We start from the raw sequence: 19,713 nt of genomic DNA, 5'->3' as shown, positions 1-19,713 counted from the left end.
CACTCATTCTTAGCCCTACCATGGAGAAGAATCCCAAGTTTCTGCTGATGCATATTCATTCATTCTGGATGTCGGAGCTATCGGTTGAGATTCACTAGTCCCAAAAATAAAGGACTGAAATGCAACAATCTGAGGAGTCACAAAACTACACAAGTTACGGAACAAGAAGTCATGCATCCATAATTTGGGCTAACTAAACGTGCTGTGCCTCCCCGTACATTCCCTCTTACTCCACTAAACGTCTCAGATTCAACTAAATCCCCAGTTTTACTACATGGGCATGCATTGTGAAGTCCTACACCAGTTGGAACTTGTGCTGTGGCTTCTAATCTACAGCTTCTTCATCTGGAAGGGAAAAAAAAAAGGGGAAAGACACTGATTTCACAAGTTACCGGAAATATTCATACATTCCATATGATACTTGACATAAAATGATAAAATTTCTAATCGACCATTTTTGTTTCATTGAACAGCCAGAACCCGACAGTAGGCAGAGCAAACTTTGCTTCATTTGGCTTGACAGGTTAATTAAAATCAGCATCAAAAGCAAAACCCTGTTCTAAACTCATCATTTCAATGTCTGTCACACTCCTGGTCCCAATCCCCTTCCCAGTAATCAACCTTCTTTCATTGAGGCATTTTGTAAAGTTTTTTTTTGCACTTGTCATTCTCTAAGAACTAAGTTATGAAGGAGAGAAGCACTGGCTCATCTATTCCCAATCATCCTGCGGGCAAATCATCGCAAGGAAAGAGAAAATGTAAAGGTAATAAACTGAGCTACATAGACAGATTAAACGGAGTATGAGTTCAAATATTCCTAGATATGTCTGCTTCCAGTGGAAGAAATTATCTATAGCTACCAGAGTAGCATGTCTAATATAAATACATTCTGGAATTAATTCATGAATTTTGTGCCAATAGTTCAAAGTTTCTTCAGATTATATTGGAGCAGGAAAATATACCAAGCTTAAGCTGCACAAATGACAAAACACAAAGACCTTCTGCAAAATGGTTGACTTTGGACTCTAAACAAGACACTTACTATGGCTACCTATCAAGCACAAGCTGGCACGAACAACCAGAACACACCAGCAATTTGCATTTCAGAAAATAAAGCGAATGCCACAGAAAAACACATCTTCTTATAGAACTCTATACTACCAGAAATTGAAAGATATACTCATTCTTACACCAAAAGAAGTATGGTGGAGAAGGAAACATGAAAAACAAATAGCATTGCATCATCATAAAAGGAAACAAACGGGAACTCAACAGCTACACGTTCATAAACCTTTATAACCAACAAAACAGGAGTAAGCTCCAGTGGAGAATGCATTTTGTTGCACTAATAAATTAACGTTAGGTGTTGCCATATCTGTCCCGCTTATTCTGCTCTTTAGTATTAATAAAGTTAAATCATACATTTTTATTTGGAGTATGAAATGTAACATAAAAATGCAGATGGCTCAAGTTGCAGCAAGAATCACAAAGTAGCAAGGACTAGCCAAAGTTTTTCACTCAGCATACGCATTGAAAGCCTTGCATGCTTAAATGGACAAGTATAAAAGAAGAATAGATACCTTTTTTTTCCCTTTCTGTAGAATACAGCATAACCGTCAAAAGACACAATTGCATTAATCATCATGGCTAACAATCAGTGCGGGTACTAGGAGAAAAAAGATACTACATCGTCGCCAATCTTGCGAGGTTGTAAATTCCAAAGAAAAGAGACTACACCAAATATACACTCCAGCAGTTGCATTAATGAAAAGGAGACATGAAGTGAGGATTTACTAATGCCGATAGAAGTAGCCCATTTGATTTATTATCGTGCATCGAGGTGGTTCAGAGAGAAGAGAGATGGTGGATGGGTGAAGACTTAGACGTAGCCACCATTGACGCGAATGATCTGACCATTAACCCACTCCCCAGCATCAGTAGCCAGGAATCCCACCAGCCGAGCCACGTCCTCTGTTTCGCCCAGTCTACCGAGCGGGCTCTCGTTCACAACCCTCTTGATCATCTCTTCTGTCATCCCAGCAAAGAACATGTCCGTGGCGATAGGCCCCGGGGCCACGCAGTTGGCGGTTATACCGGTTCCCTTGAGCTCCTTGGCCAGTATCTTGACCATGGACTCCACAGCGGCTTTGGACCCCACATAGGCAGCGAAGCCGGGCCTCAAGTCGGCCACCAAGGAGGTGGTCAAGCAGATGATCCTCCCTCCGCCGCCGCGCTTGATCCTGTTGGCAGCCTCCCTGCAGCACAAGAAGGCCCCCCTGGCGTTAACGTTGAAGATGTTGTCGAAATCTTCCAGGGCGGTGTTGGCCAGGGTTGGGTGCTTGGAGTCGAGTACACCAGCGGAATTGACGAGGATATGAACAGGGGAGGAGTTGAAGGCGGACTTGGCGGAGTCGAAGAGGGACCTGACCTGGGCTGGGTCGGAAATATCGGCTCTGACGGTTATGGCGCGTGAAGCAGAAGCAGAATTGATTTGGGAGGCTACGAGGTCGGCTTGAGCTGGGTTGGAGGAGTAGTTGATCACGAGGTTGGCTCCGAGAGAGGCAAGATGGAGGGCTATGGCCCGCCCAATTCCCCTGGAGCCGCCGGTGACGACGGCTACTCGGTCTTTGAGAGGGAGGGGGATGGAATCAGCCATGCTGCCGCCTGATCCTGACTCCCACTAACTGCTAAGTTGAAGTAGCGAAAATGGATTGGATGTCTTTGGTTTGATTTGGGGATTATTTATAGCTGGGGATAATTGCAGAAACCTCCCCTGAGATTTTTGACATTTTCACTGACCTCCCCTCTAGGTTTAGAAATTACATTCACCTCCCCTAAACACTAACAATTCGTTGCAGAAGCCTCCCTGACAGCTTTGTAGAAATGAGATAAGAAATTTCTTTCAATTTTGCCCTCTTCTTGCTTGACAATTATTATTTGCTTGACAATTGCTTAACTAATTATCTAATTAGTTAATAGTTAAACTAATTAACTATTAACTAATTATCTGATTAATTATTAACTAATTATCTAATTAATTAACTAATTAACTAATTTTTATTTATCTAATTAACTGCTTAACTAATTAACTAAATCTGTTGTCTGTCCGAAACTAACAAACTATTTGCATGTTAAACTAATTAACTAATTAATTGCTTAACTAATCAACTAATTAACTAACTAACTAATTAACAGACCATTTGCATGTTAAACTATATGCAGTACGCATTACCTATTTAAAGTATCGGTTCTTTATAGGTATTTTACTTTCAAACATTTAATTTATGATAAAAACATCAATGTTTGTAAGTAAAATTCAAAAAGTGTTACAGTAATATTCTTACAAAAAGGAAGGGGCATAGGGCCATAAATTAAATGTTTGAAAGTAAGAATATTGATATTTTTTGTAACACTTTTTGAATTTTACTTACAAACATTGATATTTTCATCATAAATTAAATGTTTGAAAGTAAAATACCTATAAAGAGCCGATACTTTAAATAGGTAATGCGTACTGCATATAATTTAACATGCAAATAGTTTGTTAATTAGTTAGTTAGTTAATTAGTTTAACATGCAAATAGTTTATTAGTTTCGGATAGACAACAGCTTTAGTTAATTAGTTAATTAGCTAATTAGATAAATAGAAATTAATTAATTAATTAATTAGATAATTAGTTTTTTTGTCAAACAATTAGATATTTAGTTAGTTAATTAGTTAATTAGTTTAACATGCAAATAGTTCGTTAGTTTCAGTCTTTCAGACAGACAACAGCTTTAATTAATTAGTTAAACAGTTAATTAGTTTAACATGCAAATAGTTTGTTATTTTCGGATAGACAATAACTTTAGTTAATTAGTTAATTAGATAAACAAAAATTAGTTAATTAATTAATTGGATAATTAGGTAGTTAATTAGTTAAGCAGCTAATTAGTTAATCAGTTTAACATGTAAATAGTTTGTTAGTTTAGGATAGACAACAACTTTAGTTAATAAATTAATTAGTTAAGCAGTTAATTAGTTAATTAGTTTAACATACAAATAGTTTGTTAGTTTCGGATAAACAACAACTTTAGTTAATTAGATAATTAGGTAGTTAATTAGTTAAGCAGCTAATTAGTTAATTAGTTTAACACGCAAATAATTTATTAGTTTCGGACAGATAATAGCTTTTGTTAATTAGTTATTTAGATAATTAATTAATTAGTTAATTAGATAAATAGAGATTAATTAATTAGATAAACAGAAATTTGTTAATTAGTTAATAGTTAATTAGATAATTAGTTAATAGTTAATTAGTTTAATTATGCAAAAATAGTTTGATTAGTTAATAACTATTAACAATTAGATAATTAGTTATTAATTAATTAGATTAATTAGTTAATGGGAAAATGACCAATTTAGTCCCTATACTTTTTTTTACTGTCAATTTAGTCCTTATATAATTTTTTTGGCCAATTTAAACCCTACACTTATTTATCGGTTCCAATTAAGGATCTCCGCGGCGGCGCCACCTTGTAATTGCGGTTCAACATCTAATTGACCACTTATGCGGGGGCATTTCTGGTACTTCACTGTTGGGGCTCTTCTTCAGAATTAAAAATCAAAATCAAAAAGTTACCGGTGTAATTTTTATCACCACTGAAGATAAAGGTCAGTGACTCTGGAGATGTGATCTGGTCGGTGGCGCTGGACGAAATCACTGCAGCGAAATGCATCCAAGTAGGAATTGGGACAAAGCATCCTCAAGGTCAAGCTCACGAAGTAGTGATGGAGTACTGAAGAGCGTCGGTGTCGGGTTTCATGGTGCAGACAGTGAAAGGCTGATTTATGAAGGAAATGATGAATATTATAATGGAGACAAAATGGTGCAATGCCACTGCCGTGAACAATGCAGAATCGTGACAGCATGGACGGAGGCAAACCCAGCAAGAAGATTTCATGGTTGCAGAAATCATGGGGTAATTTTGTGTGCTAAATGTTAGATTTTGTTGAGTTATTGCTTGAATTTTGACTATAAAATATATGTGAATGCAGAAACGTGGGCTTGTAAATTTTTTTTGTGGTATGATCCACTCATATCCCCAAAAATGAAGAACACACTAGCTGCAATTTTGAGGGAACTGAGAAGTACCGAGAGGGAGAATGTAGCATTGAAGATTGAAATCAGCAAATTGAAGGCAAAAGTGAAAGTATTGTTCTTGGCTTGTACTTGTTGCTGCATTTTAGTTGTTGCTATACTCGGGTGCACTCAAAAGCAAAATGGTAGCTTCAGTGAATTGAAGATGTTGCAGTAGTTCTAGACATTGTATGAAAGTTCATTATTCTTGCTCTGTTTGACCATGTAATGCTGCCCTCTTGGAATGAAGTAATTGCAGAGGTTTCGTATAATAGTTTTGGATATGAATTGTTATGGATTTGTAATAGTTTTGAGTTCCTAGTTGTATGTTTACAAATTTGGGGTTGAATATCAAAGAGAGCAGCTTTCTTCAGTCTTTAGTGAGTTTTCGGTGATGTACTCAGAAATCGAACTGTGGCCTGTGACTTGTTACTACACACAGTATGAACTGTGACTTGACTCTGTCTTCCCTTATCCCTACATCAATCTACATGTTCATTCCTAGTTCCAAACACTGCATCTTAAATGGAGCTAATGCCATCAGTTCCTTTCCTAAATCTACCAATATATACTCTGTCCAAATTGAGCAATCAACGAATCAATTCCAATCCTTCAGCTAGGCAGGGGAAAATTTTCTGATCATGCAATAGACATTCAGATGAGCTAAAAACTTAGCCCCCAGACAAGTGCAAAAAGCCCCCAGCAAATCTTAAAGATGAAATAGGGCACCTGCAACCTTCACGAGTTGGGAACAATAGTTCACTAGTCTTCAATCACCAAATAAACAAAAGACAACACCAGTAGCACATATGCTACAGAATCAATTTTTCCAAAAATCATACTACTAATCAACATCTCAAATGTTAGAACTGATCCATCAGATTAGAATCAACATCACAACACATAGGAGAATATCCAGAATCCAGAATTCATTAGATTAGCAGTTTTAACAGCAAAAAACATTCAATAGCTCGATTCATTACAAAAGAAAGTGAATCCCATGACATAAAGGTCTTCCAGCAACTTCATCAACAAAAAAACAATAAGCCAGCTTCATCTAGCAACTTCATCAACCCAAAAATAGTCAATTCAAAAACAACTTCATCAACAACGTCATTATCTAAATATTATCATTTTCACTGATCATCCAACTCATCGAGTATCCTATGAGACTGCAAATACATACATAGTGAGAATCTCCAAGAGTAAATTAAAATCAATAATTTATATACGATTTTGTGGCCCCAAAAAAGTTACCTTTTCTTTTCTTCTTTTCACAGTACTCATCCTGTTTCTTCATGCTTGTGCTTGGCAGCAAGTGCAAGTTCTTTTGGACTGGCTCGAGGCATGACAATAAAAATAACACATTGTCCTTTTGAGTTTCTGAGAGCTTTCAGTTGGAGCAGTAAGTTGAACATCAATTTCTTCAGAAACTTGATCAACTTGCATTATAAAAACATGACAAATATCAGATGTGTTCATCAAACAGTAAACAGGATTTGAGCAACAATTAGAGTAGTAGTTAAAAAACTTAAAATGTAGCAACATATCAGATGTGTTTCAGATTCTTACAATGTAGGAGAGTCTTGAAATGTCTCATCACAGTCTTGAAATGTCTCATTACAGTCCTCAAATGTCTCATTACCATCCACAGAAGGAGCTGTAACAATTAAAACAGATTAGCAGCCGCTAGATAAAATAGTGCAACATGAAAGAAAATATGAGTTCAGTCATATCAGTTTCACCGACAGTTCCGTCTTTTCCTTTGACATCCAATGGACAAGTTCTTGCATTGTGTCCAAATTTCTTACATTTTCCACACCTATTACTATTCACAGGTGGTATTCTTTCATTGCTATCCACTCCTTCCATGTTGAGGTAGCATTTTCTTTTAGTGTGGCCCTTTTGATGACAAAGAGAGCAAGTCATACATGTAGCACCCTTTCTAGACAGTCTTGTGCATCCAGCCATATCATTTCGTGGCTCATCCGGCTCTCTCCTCCTTACTTTCTTAGGCCTACCGGGAAGTTTTAGTTTCTTAGGTGCATACATAGGGGCTCTCTTACATTTTTCCAGTTATTAGGTCCATTAATTGGACTAATAGCTGGCTCGTAAGCCTTTAGATATGAATCTCTTGAGTAATATGGATGCACTAGACTTTCAAACTCGGCTCCGGTCAAAGCAATGCAGCCTATAGCATGAGAACACGGTAAACCAGTGAGTTCCCATTTTCTACATGTACATGTCTTCGCCTTTAAGTTAACAACAAACTTGGCCCCATACATATGTGTCACCTCAAATCTGTCATCATTAGACCACCTGGCAATATTTGATCTAGCATCATCCTTTGCCTTTTCAATTTTTTTTGAACTTTTGGACAAATAATATCACTTCTTTTTCTCATCCATTCCCTCTTTGTCCTAAGTTTTTCTATTAGATATATCCTAATGTTTTCAAGCATACCAAGGATGGGTTTTTCTCTTGCATCTAATATAACAGAATTAAATCTCTCACACACATTATTGAAAAGAATATCACATTTAGCCGTGATCCTAAAATGTGATCTGGACCAATGGCATTGCGATGTGTTGTCCACTAGCCATTTGTGTGCTTTCTCATCATACTGTCTCAACATATCCATTTCAGTTTCAAATTTATTGACATACGAGGATCTTGCACAAGTCCAAAACATACCCTTGAGTGTTTCTCCAGGATGGACCTTTTTGAAATTGTTGTGTAAATGCCTAACACAGTGTCTATGCTCCACTCCAGGAAGAATATCTTGGATGGTAGAACCCAAACCCTATTATATAAAACAACAAAAAAATTCAGAAATCAGTCATTTCAATAAAGTAGTTTTCCAACAAAAAATCAGTTTCAAATTTCTATATTACTTAGCCATACCTTTTGCCTATGACTGATAAATGTCCATTGTCTCTGGTCTTGGATTATGAGATCAAACTTTAAGAATTCAATGAACCATGTCCAAGAACTCTTGTTCTCGGTCTCAACCACTGCATATGCAACAGGATAGATGCAATCATTAGCATCTATCCCTACAGCTGTCAAAAGCACTCCCGGATGTGGTCATCTTAGATGGCACCCATCCACACCAAGTACAGGTCGACATCCTTCTTTAAAACCTTTTTTCAAGGCTGCAAAACAAATGTATAGTCTTCTGAATCTCTCTTTTCCGCTAAATTCATCAGTCTCCGTCTCTACATGCACTGTGGAACCAGGATTTGAGCTCAACAATTCCTCACAATAGTCCCAAATTCTTGTGTATTGCTGCTTATATTTTCCTTGGATCAGAATTTTGGCTTTCCCAAAAGTCTTATAAGCCTGATCTTTTGTGATGTTCACATTCAGTTCTTCATGCACCTTGTCCTTAAATGCACAAACCGTAACTTTTTTATTCATTCGCAGAAACTCCATGTAATGCCTAGCCAAAAAATCAGAATTTGCATGCTTGTGATAGAAAGTTCTACCACATTGATGTTGTGGCCCCATCGTTCTTATCACGAATGCATCACAATCTGGTTCTTTTGTAGGATAAACAAACCAGTTGCATTTCTCTTTCTTACATTTTGCTCTGATCCTGTTCTTATCATTCTTTTGCCAACCATGCTTTTTGCCCCACTGCATAGAATAATACTCAACAGCTCTTTTAAACATCTTCTTAGTGTCAAACAATAAACCAACATATAATTTGGGGTCCTTCATATCCACATCTAGCTTGAACCTTGCATATTTCGGTTTCTTGCTGGAAGTATTTTCATCCGAGCTACTAGAGCAGCTACTAAACTCCTTTGTGTTTATGGAATCAGATTCCTCTTGGATAGAAATCTGGTCACCATCATAAATATCACAATCATGGTCAGCAGCAACACTTCCTTTTCCTTTTGCTTGTGCTTTGGCTTTTTGTGGCTGCTCTGAACCTTTCTTCTCTTCACCAGTGGCATTTTTCCCTCCATAACTAGCATCATATACACTCCTCTGACCATCAATTTCGATATCAGCAGTAATTGCACAATTCTTGTATATTATGTCATCTTCGTCTTTCCTAAACTCATAGTCACTATCATGAAACTTTCACCACTATCCGTTTCCTCTAATTCTGGTTCAATTTCATTATCTGCACCTTCATCTTTTTCAATCACATTAGCACCTCTCTGTTTACCCTTTTTTGTTTTTCCCCAATCTACTTTAGTTACATCAACTAGAAGTTCTACAACTTCTTCATTCCCACAAAATTCATCAAATGTGATATCCACATACAGTAGATTTTTTTCCTCATTCTCACTGCCTCTCTCGAAAATTGCCATGTTGTTGTTAGGTTCTATGGATCTAACATGAAACTCTTGGACAATGTATAGTTCAACTTTTCCAGTTTGTATACCTATAGCAGCCATGTCCATGACGTCCTCTTCACTATCTATTTGTCTAACTCTCAGGCTCCCATCTATGGTAGGGATCCTATATCTATAGCTGGCGTTTTCATCACATCCAAGTAAATGACCAAAGCTTAACACAGAAGCTACGTTAACCTTGGAGGCTAGAACCCCATCAAAATGCTTCATGTTACTTCCCACATATTTTGGCTCTAGTTCTTCAATGTATGTCTCACCAGAGTAGATATACAGAGTGAATACATCCGAGTCATCACCTATTTTATTTTCCAAACAAATTAAAAAATTACTACCATAATTTGTAATTTACAGTCATTGTCTGCTTTTTGAGGGACATGAAAGCAACATGACAAATTAAATTTACAGCCATGGACCACATGAACCCCTTTTCAGAAAAAAAATGAAAACAGAAAACACAGCCCTTTTTCCAACCACATTTCAATCGATCTTGCTATTAAAGTACAATATTTGCTGTTCACAACAACATAAACCCACACCGAACATAGCAAATTAGATTTACAGCCATGCAAACCCATTTCAGAAAAAAAAGGAGGAACAGAAAACACAGCCTTTTTTCAACCACATTTCAATCGATCTTGCTATTAAAGTACAATATTTGTTGTTCACAACAACACAAACCCACACCGAAGATAATAAATTAGATTTATAGCCATGCAACCCCTTTTCAAGAAAAAAAAGGAAGAACAGAAAACAGAGCCCTTTTCCAACCACATTTCAATCGATCTTGCCATTAAAGTACAATATTTGCTGTTTAGGGCAAGACAAACCCACACCCAACTTCATTAAGCTATTACCACAACAAATCAAACAGATTTAAGTGGCTCAACTTACCCATTTTTCTTGGTCCTGTTTTTTAAAATTTCTTCTTTCGCGCCTTTCGTCACTTGCTCCCTTTTCAGATTCCTTCGACTTCCTGCGCCACTACATTTCCTTATTCATCACCATTTCAGTCAATTTCAGTTGATTTTTGCAAGATAAAGTTGAAGTTTCAGGTTTGGATTTTTGTCAGTGGTGATAAAAATTACACCATTAATTTTTGATTTTGATTTTTAATTATGAAGAGAAGCCCTAACAGTGAAGTACCAGAAATGCCCCCGCATAAGTGGTCAATTAGACGTTGAATCGCAATTACAAGGTGGCGCTGCCGCGGAGATCCTTAATTAGAACCGATAAATAAGTGTAGGATTTAAATTGGCCAAAAAAATTATATAAGGACTAAATTGACAGTAAAAAAAAGTATAAGGACTAAATTGACCATTTTCCCTTAGTTAATTAGTTAAACTATGCAGAAATAGTTAATTTAGTGTAATTTTTATTAACAAATGTTTTGTTGGATTTGATGAAAGTACTCATCACATTCATTTGGTAAAATTAAATCATGTCAGGGGTACTTTAATAAATTGACCCATTTTTGCCTATTAAATTGCCTCCAACTTTTGATAAGAGAGGTCAGTGTTATTTCAAAATTGATAGGGACGGTCAATGCTATTACTATAAAAGTCAGGGGAGGTTTCTGCAATTATCCCTTATAGCTACGGACAATGCCTTAGTTATACTGATACATGCCATGCGGGAATTTTTTTTTTTTTTTTTTAACAAACGACATTTTTTCTTTTGTTGTTGTTTGGGGGTGGGGGGGGGGGGGTGGGGTGTTGGTTTAATGGCCGCTGCACATTGATTAGAATCTGACATTTGCATCATAATCGACACAAATTTTGGGGGGGGGGGGGGGGGGCTCTCACCATTCTTAGGAATAATCTCACCATTTGCATCATAATCCAGACATTTGCCACCATTCTTTCGAATAACCTGGCCAATGACCCACTCCCCAGCACCAGCAGCCAAGAAGCTACAGGGCTTCTTCACCATTCCTTCTGGTTACCCTAGAATGGAAGTCCACGCAAAAGGAGGCCCCGGAGCCACACAGTAGGCAATTATCCTGGATCCTATGAGCTCCTTGACCAGTAGCTTCACCATGGACTTTAGGGCTGTCCTTAGAGCCAGCAAATGTCCTAACCTGGGAGCCAATTTACTACATGGGCATGCATTGTGAAGTCCTACACCAGTTGGAACTTGTGCTATGGCTTCTAATCTACAGCTTCAACATCTGGAAGGGAAAAAAAAAGGGGAAAGACACTGATTTCACAAGTTACCGGAAATATTCATACATTCCATATTATACTTGACATAAAATGATAAAATTTCTAATCGACCATTTTTGTTTCATTGAACAGCCAGAACCCGACAGCAGCAGGCAGGGCAAACTTTGCTTCATTTGGCTTGACAGGTTAATTAAAATCAGCATCAAAAGCAAAACCCCGTTCTAAACTCATCATTTCAATGTCTGTCACACTCCTGGTCCCAATCCCCTTCCCAGTAATCAACCTTCTTTCATTGAGGCATTTCCTAAAGTTTTTTTTGCACCTGTCATTCTCTAAGAACTAAGTTATGAAGGAGAGAAGCACTGGCTCATCTATTCCCAATCATCCTGCTGGCAAATCATCGCAAGGAAAGAGAAAATGTAAAGGTAATAAACTGAGCTACATTGACAGATTAAACGGAGTATGAGTTCAAATATTCCTAGATATGTCTGCTTCCAGTGGAAGAAATTATCTATAGCTACCAGAGTAGCATGTCTAATATAAATACATTCTGGAATTAATTCATGAATTTTGTGCCAATAGTTCAAAGTTTCTTCAGATTATGTTGGAGCAGGAAAAAGATACTACATCGTCGCCAATCTTGCGAGGTTGTAAATTCCAAAGAAAAGAGACTACACCAAATATACACTCCAGCAGTTGCATTAATGAAAAGGAGACATGAAGTGAGGATTTACTAATGCCGATAGAAGTAGCCCATTTGATTTATTATCGTGCATCGAGGTGGTTCAGAGAGAAGAGAGATGGTGGATGGGTGAAGACTTAGACGTAGCCACCATTGACGCGAATGATCTGACCATTAACCCACTCCCCAGCATCAGTAGCCAGGAATCCCACCAGCGGAGCCACGTCCTCTGTTTCGCCCAGTCTACCGAGCGGGCTCTCGTCCACAACCCTCTTGATCATCTCTTCTGTCTTCCCAGCAAAGAACATGTCCGTGGCGATAGGCCCTGGGGCCACGCAGTTGGCGGTTATACCGGTCCCCTTGAGCTCCTTGGCCAGTATCTTGACCATGGACTCCACGGCGGCTTTGGACCCCACATAGGCAGCGAAGCCGGGCCTCAAGGCGGCCACCATGGAGGTGGTCAAGCAGATGATCCTCCCTCCGCCGCCGCGCTTGATCCTGTTGGCAGCCTCCCTGCAGCACAAGAAGGCCCCCCTGGCGTTAACGTTGAAGATGTTGTCGAAGTCTTCCAGGGCGGTGTTGGCCAGGGTTGGGTACTTGGAGTCGAGTACACCAGCGGAATTGACGAGGATATGAACAGGGGAGCAGTTGAAGGCGGACTCGGCGGAGTCGAAGAGGGACTTGACCTGGGCTGGGTCGGAAATATCGGCTCTGACGGTGATGGCGCGTGAAGCAGAAGCAGAATTGATTTGGGAGGCTACGAGGTCGGCTTGAGCTGGGTTGGAGGAGTAGTTGATCACGAGGTTGGCTCCGAGAGAGGCAAGATGGAGGGCTATGGCCCGCCCAATTCCCCTGGAGCCGCCGGTGACGACGGCTACTCGGTCTTTGAGAGGGAGGGGGATGGAATCAGCCATGCTGCCGCCTGATCCTGACTCCCACTAACTGCTAAGTTGAAGTAGCGAAAATGGATTGGATGCCTTTGGTTTGATTTGGGGATTATTTATAGCTGGGGACATTGCCTTAGTTATACTGATACATGCCATGCGGGAAATTTTTTTTTTTTAATTTAAAACAAACGACATTTTGTGGTTTTTGGGTTGGGGGGGAGGGGGGGGTTGGTTGTTGGTTTAAGGGACCGCTGCACATTGATTAGAATCTGACATTTGCATCATAATCCACACAAATGGCGGCTCTCACCATTCTTACGAATAATCTGGCCAATGACCCACCCCCCAGCACCAGCAGCCAAGAAGCTACAGGGTTTCTTCACCATTCCTTCTGGTTACCCTAGAATGGAAGTCCACGCATAAGGAGGCCCCCGAGCCACACAGTAGGCAATTATCCTGGATCCTATGAGCTCCTTGACCGGTAGCTTCACCATGGACTTTAGGGCTGTCCTCAGAACCAGCAAATGTCCTAAGCTGGGAGCCAATTAAGCTACAGCCTATGGATGGGGATAAGCATCTGATGATTCCTCATCTGCGCCTTATCCTGTTGGCAGCCTCCCTGAATCATGAGAAGCCAACCCCTGCATTGACGCTGAACCTGCTTTCAAACTCTTTGATGGTGGTGTTTGCCAATAAGGGAAAGTTGGGGATGAAGAAGCTGACAGAGTGGATGAAACTATGAAGCAGGGAGCTTGAGCAGAGTGATGTACTTGATGACAAGCTCGGCCCCAAGTGAGCCTAGATTGAGGGCAATGGCCAGCCCTATTTCAAGAGAGCTTCCAGTTTACAATGTCTAACCAGTCTTACAGAGGAAGGATGGTGGCTTGCATGCTTCCTGTCTGATTGGTGGTGTTTGTGGTAATATTGGTTTGAACAGTAATCCTATTTTCAGCCATGGAAGGATTTGAGCAGAGAAGAAACTGACAGCTGGTTATATTCTTCCCAAGATTTGGTAGAAATACCAAAAAATAGACTCGGGAAGCTTTTGTCTTCATGTTTGGCATGTAAATATTTGCTTCCATCCCAGCTCAAATCAATGATATGTAGCACTATTAATCTTGGATCCAATAAACTCATATTGGACGGATATTGATTTATTGAACACCTCCTTCAGTTGACCTTCAACATTGAAATTAATTTGCTCTGCAGGATCAGACAGAGTTCTCATCCCATGTCTACTGCATCTGCCACCAGGAAAATACAAAAGAAATATAAATTTTCCAACCTTTCCATATTGATCAGCATATGCCAAAATATAGCACTGTAAAAATTTTATGTTAAATAGGATTTTTGGAGTCCAGATTCTATGACAATTTTCAATTTAAAACAGCACTATTAATTATGATACGTGAAGTCGATTAGGATATGCTTGTACTCACAAGGTTTTTTGTCCCCCTTCTTTTGGGGTAATCAATAAGCTAGTGTATTTGATATATTGACCAGTCAGGAAATGGGCTTCTATTGTTCATATGACCTCCAAAATTCAGTGTTTGTTTCTTCAATGCAAGTACAATTATGTGAGACACTGAGCACTACAAAAAAATACCTTGGCTATTCTGTTCCCCTATAATTACTAAGTCTTGAATTGTAATTGAATCAACAATCGAATAGAGAGGAGAAGATATCAGAACAATGTTTCTCCCCTCATACAATTATAAAACATCTATCTTGCATTATTATCTACAAGTGAGAATCTCACCTAAAAACTTGATTCCAGTTTGGCTTGTCCATATCTCCATGAAAGGACGCATAAAGACCAGGGTCCTCCTGGAAAAGAACACCACCAAATCAACATCGACATTTTCATAATGCCTCAGTACTCAAAACAACTTGGCAAGCACCTGATCATGTAGAAACCAAAGTGGATTGAGTTATGAGTGTGACAAGACTTGACCAAGGGCTTTACCTTTGAAAAGAGATACATAAAAGACACCATCACTGTGTAAGAAAGGACAATTGAAACTTAATGCTTGTGGCGTTCATCAGACTACGATTTCGTTAAATTAAAGACACACAAATAGCACAATTATCATTTAGCCAACTAACCACGAAAAGTAGCTCTTTGTAAGTGCTAAGAAGTTTCAAAACCAAAACCCAACACACACTAGAATTGACTGACACTATTCCAAGAGAAAGCTGTAAAACTAGATAATGCAAATTTGCCATGATCAAAAAGAGATAGGTTTAGGTAAAATAAAGGCCTAAAATAAATGCTGTTAAACTTTATCTGTATAATGGCTAAGCAGTACAAGTCTTAAAACAGTTTCAATCTGAAAAGCAAAAATAGAGATGGTTGAGGGCAGAAAGAAAATGGAGCCCCTTCTGCTGTCTCCTAATTCTACATGAAAGGGACAATGCAGTAGTGTACGGTCTCAAACATACTTCAATATGCCACAATGTGACAAGCACAAGTGGTTGTTCTTCTGTGCAGTGCAACCCATTCAAGTCAATATAGAAAAAACACCAAACTGAATGCTAGGTTGACAGGGTGTTAGTACTTGTACCATTATCAATCAGACAGCAAACTGCAACGAGATAAACCAGGAAAAGTGAAAGAACTAACCTAGTTAATTACAAGAAAAAGGTTTTGGGAGCAAAAATTTCCCAATCTCCTACTTTTGGTTCTTGAGCTGGAAGCATGATGATCCCCACTTGTGTTCACAACTTTCTAATATATCAAGCTACCAGTAATCTTTGCATGAACAAAGACCATCCTTAAAATGATGGAACCGGTATGTATCCCTTACAACAATAGTCCGATTTTCTACCTTTGAAACATACTTAATCCAATTATGGCAATCATTACAGACCCGAAGGTTTTTCATCACTCGTAATGGAATTGAATCAGACAAGCTCAGCAGTCCAAAGGCAATAGCCAACTTTTCGCTGTGGATCAATGCAGTTGGGTCTTTTTGACCAAGCTCCATGTCATTCCAAATGCTATATCGGTCCTGTATGTAACCCATTGCAGCAACCCTAACATTTAAATCCTCAAGAAACGCGTAGATCTGATCTGCAAGAGGATGGAGCTGATCACCGACGAAAAAGGCATGGAACGAGTTTTTAACTTCAATCCAGCTACGACCAGGCTCTTTCTTTACACCTCTGTCTTTCATCAGCTTCCTTGCATGATTGCGATAAACCCATTTCCCGGAAACCGCATACATATTGGATAGAAGAACGTAGGTAGCAGAGTCATTTGGCTCTAATCTCAAAAGATGTTTAGCCGCCAATTCTCCAATTTCCATGTTCTTGTGAACTGTGCAAGCACTTAAGAGTGTTCTCCAGACCATTGCATCTGGTTCAATTGGCATAGTCTCCACAAATTCTATTGCACGGGACAAATGACCTGCCCGTCCTAAAATATCTACAACACAAGCATAATGTTCTGATTTTGGCACCAGATCATGTTTTTCTCTCATGGACTTGAAATAGCTGAGCCCCTCATCCACCAAACCCACATGGCTACAGGCTGATAAAACTCCGATAAAAGTAACGTTATTTGGCCTCACATCCAGTTGTTTCATTTCCTCAAACTGTTCAATTGCTTCGGCGGCACATCCATGTTGAGAATAGGCCGTGATCATGGCATTCCAGGAAACTTCATTTTTCTGAGGCATTTCAAGAAACTCTCTTTTGGCATCATCAAGGCTCCCGGTCTTCGCATATAATGTGATCAACACATTTGAAGCTTCTATCTCAGCAATATACCCAGTTTTTATGATTTTGGCATGGATCTGCTTCCCTTGTTTTAAGTTTGTTGTATTAGCAGCTGCACTGACCACAGACCCATAAGTGAACATATTGGATTCTACTCCAGCTAGATTCATGTTAGAGAACGTGTATAGAGCTTCCTCCCAGTGCCTGCTTTGTGAAAAGCCTGATATCAATGCATTCCATGAGATGTTATCCTTATTTTTATTTTTGTCAAATGCCAAGTACGCATCCTGTACTTTGCCGCATCTAGCATAAAGGCTTATTAGTGCATTGCTAATTGACGGGTCCAAGGAATAGCCAGAGGTGATTGATTGTGCATGAATTTGTCGTCCTTGATTGATTGCTTGAAGTCCAGCACATGCACTAAGAGCACTTGCAAATCCTATATTATCTGATTGAATGCCCAAGTCTTGCATTTCTATGAAAAGTTTGAGGGCTTCCAAGAAAAGATCATGCTGAGTGTATCCAGCAATCATTGCTGTCCAAGAGACAATATCTTCCTCTGTGAGACGCCTGAGAATTTTCAGCCCAGTATCCAGATTTCCATGTTTTGTATACATATCAATAAGCACACTGCAGACATAAGCATTTTGGTAAAGTCCAGTTTTGATGACTTGACTGTGAATTTGCTCCCCTAAGTCAAGAGCTCCTACCAGAGTACAGGTTCTCAAGATACTTGGGTAGGTATATTGATTAGGCTGCAGGCCTCGACTCTGCATCTGTTCAAAAATCCTAACGGACTCGTTCAGATCACCTCTGAGACCATAAGCCACCAGCATCACATTCCAGAGAACCACATTATCTTTCTGTGTTGTGAGGAAGAATCTATGAGCTGATTCAACATCAGAACATTTGACATAAAGGTCAAGCAGAGAACCTTCAATGATGATATCTGAACACATTCCAGCCTTAAGCGCATGAGAGTGCAGTTGTCTTCCCTTCAGAAGAGCTCCCATTGATGCGCAAGCGCTCAAAAGGCTTGAAATTGTAACACAGTCAGGCTTCAAGGAGTCAATCTGCATTTTCCTGAATAACTCAACTGACCTCTCATTATTTCCTTGTTGAACAAGTCCTGATATAAGTGAATTATACGAGACCCTATCCATCTGCTGCATTTTGCTGAAAATTTGTTCAGCAGGCATGGGGTGACCGAAGCGAGAATATAAGGTGACGAGAGCATTACACACATAAACCTCTGATGCAAATCCCCACTTATAGACAAGAGCATGAAGCTGCAATCCCAGGTCATAAAACTCTATCTTGGAGCATGCACTTATAACACATGAGAAAATATATGGAGTAGGGTTGATTCCTGATATGCGCATCTCATTATAGAGGATGATACTGTCTTCTTCACGCCCATTGTTAGAGAAACCAGATATCATGGCAACCCAAGATACACTGTCCCTTAAGAACATATTCTGGAAGATTTGCTTAGCAGAATTGATGAACCCATTCTTCGAGTACAAGTCAATAAGAGGGTTACAAACAACTGTAGCTGCACCAAAACCGTATTGGATGACCTTAGCATGTATGTGTTCAACGTATTGAAAAGTGACTTTGCCAGCACCGCAGGCCCTCAAAACACTAGCCAATGTCCATTCATCCGGCATAACATTATCTGCAACCAAACGCGAAAGGAGTCTAAAAACTTGATTGTTCAATTTTTTCCCAAGAAAACCAGCTATCAATGTATTCCAAGAGGACAGGTTTTTAGAGGGAAAATCATCAAACGTCTGCAAAGCAGAAAATAGATCTCCACAAGCAACATAAACATCAAGGAGCCGACACTGGAAGTCGTGGTCTTGACTGAAACCCAACTTAAAGATCTTTCCTTGAAGCTTTCTGGTATGGATTAAGGACCCAATGTTCATACTATAACATTCATTTACAAGCTCGATATAGGTCTTAGAATAAACGGCAGGAAGATCAACTGAGTCCGCTGCATTTCCTTTTTCAACAGATAAATCATCCAAAGCTCGTGCAGCCGCAATATTACTAAAAGCAGCAAACTTTAACCGAATAGAGTTCTTCCTACAAGAGCTCTGTAAAATTTGACTAGTAAGTGGACTAAGATCTTGCCAAAGAACAGCAATAAAGTAGCATATTGCATATAAAAAGTTTTTTTTTTTTTTTTTTTTTAAAGATAAAAGGAGTGAATGAAGAAAAATGGAATAGTTGGGAGTAGCTTAGCGACCTTTGGGAAGTGATGACGAACGAGCAGAGAATAGGGGCACAGCCCACCAAACTTTATTAGGTTTGAAATCATATGACTCCTTACTAATGATAATTGTAGATGGTGATTGGCGAGGAGGACAATAGAGAGAAATTGGGGAGGGTGGGGTGGGAGCAGAGAGACTTTGTTTGAAGTAGAAGGCGGCCGCTATTGTTGCTGCTATGGAGTTGCGGCTGTTTGGGTGGAATCAGCGAGAGAGAGAGAGAGACAAAAGCAGGGGAAGGGGGCAACCTTGCAGCCTTGGACGGCGGTGAGTGGTTGTTGGGAGGCTGCTGCCGCCACTGCTGTGAGCGGTCGGTAAGCCCCTTGTGGCTAATTTGACGGGCAAAAAAGCGCCTCCTGACAGGTTGCCGTGCTGAGTTAGCACGGCAGCGACAGAAATTTTTGAATTTTAAATGGCGTCGTAGCAGATTTTTGATAGTAGCCGTTGATCAATGGCTAGATCGACGGCTAGCAGCTTCTCATGTATTGTAAAACCC

The 19,713-nt window shown here is 39.4% G+C and overlaps 3 protein-coding genes across 4 annotated transcripts; all 3 read right to left on the bottom strand.

Annotated features, from left to right (window-relative positions):
• Window positions 1-1,610: 1,610 nt before the first annotated feature.
• On the bottom strand, window positions 1,611-2,735 carry LOC113695894 (NADPH-dependent aldehyde reductase-like protein, chloroplastic). The gene has a single exon (XM_027215087.2). It carries the CDS (start codon window positions 2,654-2,656, stop codon window positions 1,880-1,882), a length of 777 nt encoding a protein of 258 aa, XP_027070888.1. The 5' UTR covers window positions 2,657-2,735; the 3' UTR covers window positions 1,611-1,879.
• A 9,485-nt stretch (window positions 2,736-12,220) lies between these two features.
• LOC113695893 (NADPH-dependent aldehyde reductase-like protein, chloroplastic) lies at window positions 12,221-13,274 on the bottom strand. The gene has a single exon (XM_027215086.2). It carries the CDS (start codon window positions 13,246-13,248, stop codon window positions 12,472-12,474), a length of 777 nt encoding a protein of 258 aa, XP_027070887.1. The 5' UTR covers window positions 13,249-13,274; the 3' UTR covers window positions 12,221-12,471.
• Window positions 13,275-13,415: 141 nt separating this feature from the next.
• On the bottom strand, window positions 13,416-19,548 carry LOC113695892 (pentatricopeptide repeat-containing protein At4g13650). 2 transcript variants are annotated; one of them, XM_027215085.2, is made up of 4 exons: window positions 19,196-19,548; window positions 15,845-19,043; window positions 14,981-15,122; window positions 13,416-14,465 (listed from the first exon to the last, which is right to left on the bottom strand). In XM_027215085.2, the coding sequence occupies exons 1-2, from the start codon at window positions 19,265-19,267 to the stop codon at window positions 15,963-15,965; spliced, it is 3,153 nt and encodes a 1,050-aa protein (XP_027070886.1). In that variant the 5' UTR covers window positions 19,268-19,548; the 3' UTR covers window positions 13,416-14,465; window positions 14,981-15,122; window positions 15,845-15,962. The 2 variants fall into 2 exon arrangements, with proteins under 2 accessions (XP_027070886.1, XP_027070885.1); XM_027215084.2 differs by having other exon boundaries at window positions 14,981-15,048.
• Between the last annotated feature and the right edge of the window lie 165 nt (window positions 19,549-19,713).

Source organism: Coffea arabica, chromosome 6c (genome assembly GCF_036785885.1).
Source record: "Coffea arabica cultivar ET-39 chromosome 6c, Coffea Arabica ET-39 HiFi, whole genome shotgun sequence".
Taxonomy (NCBI): domain Eukaryota; kingdom Viridiplantae; phylum Streptophyta; class Magnoliopsida; order Gentianales; family Rubiaceae; genus Coffea; species Coffea arabica.
The sequence above is the reverse complement of the archived record's forward strand: the minus strand, read 5'-3'. Positions and strand labels throughout refer to the sequence as shown.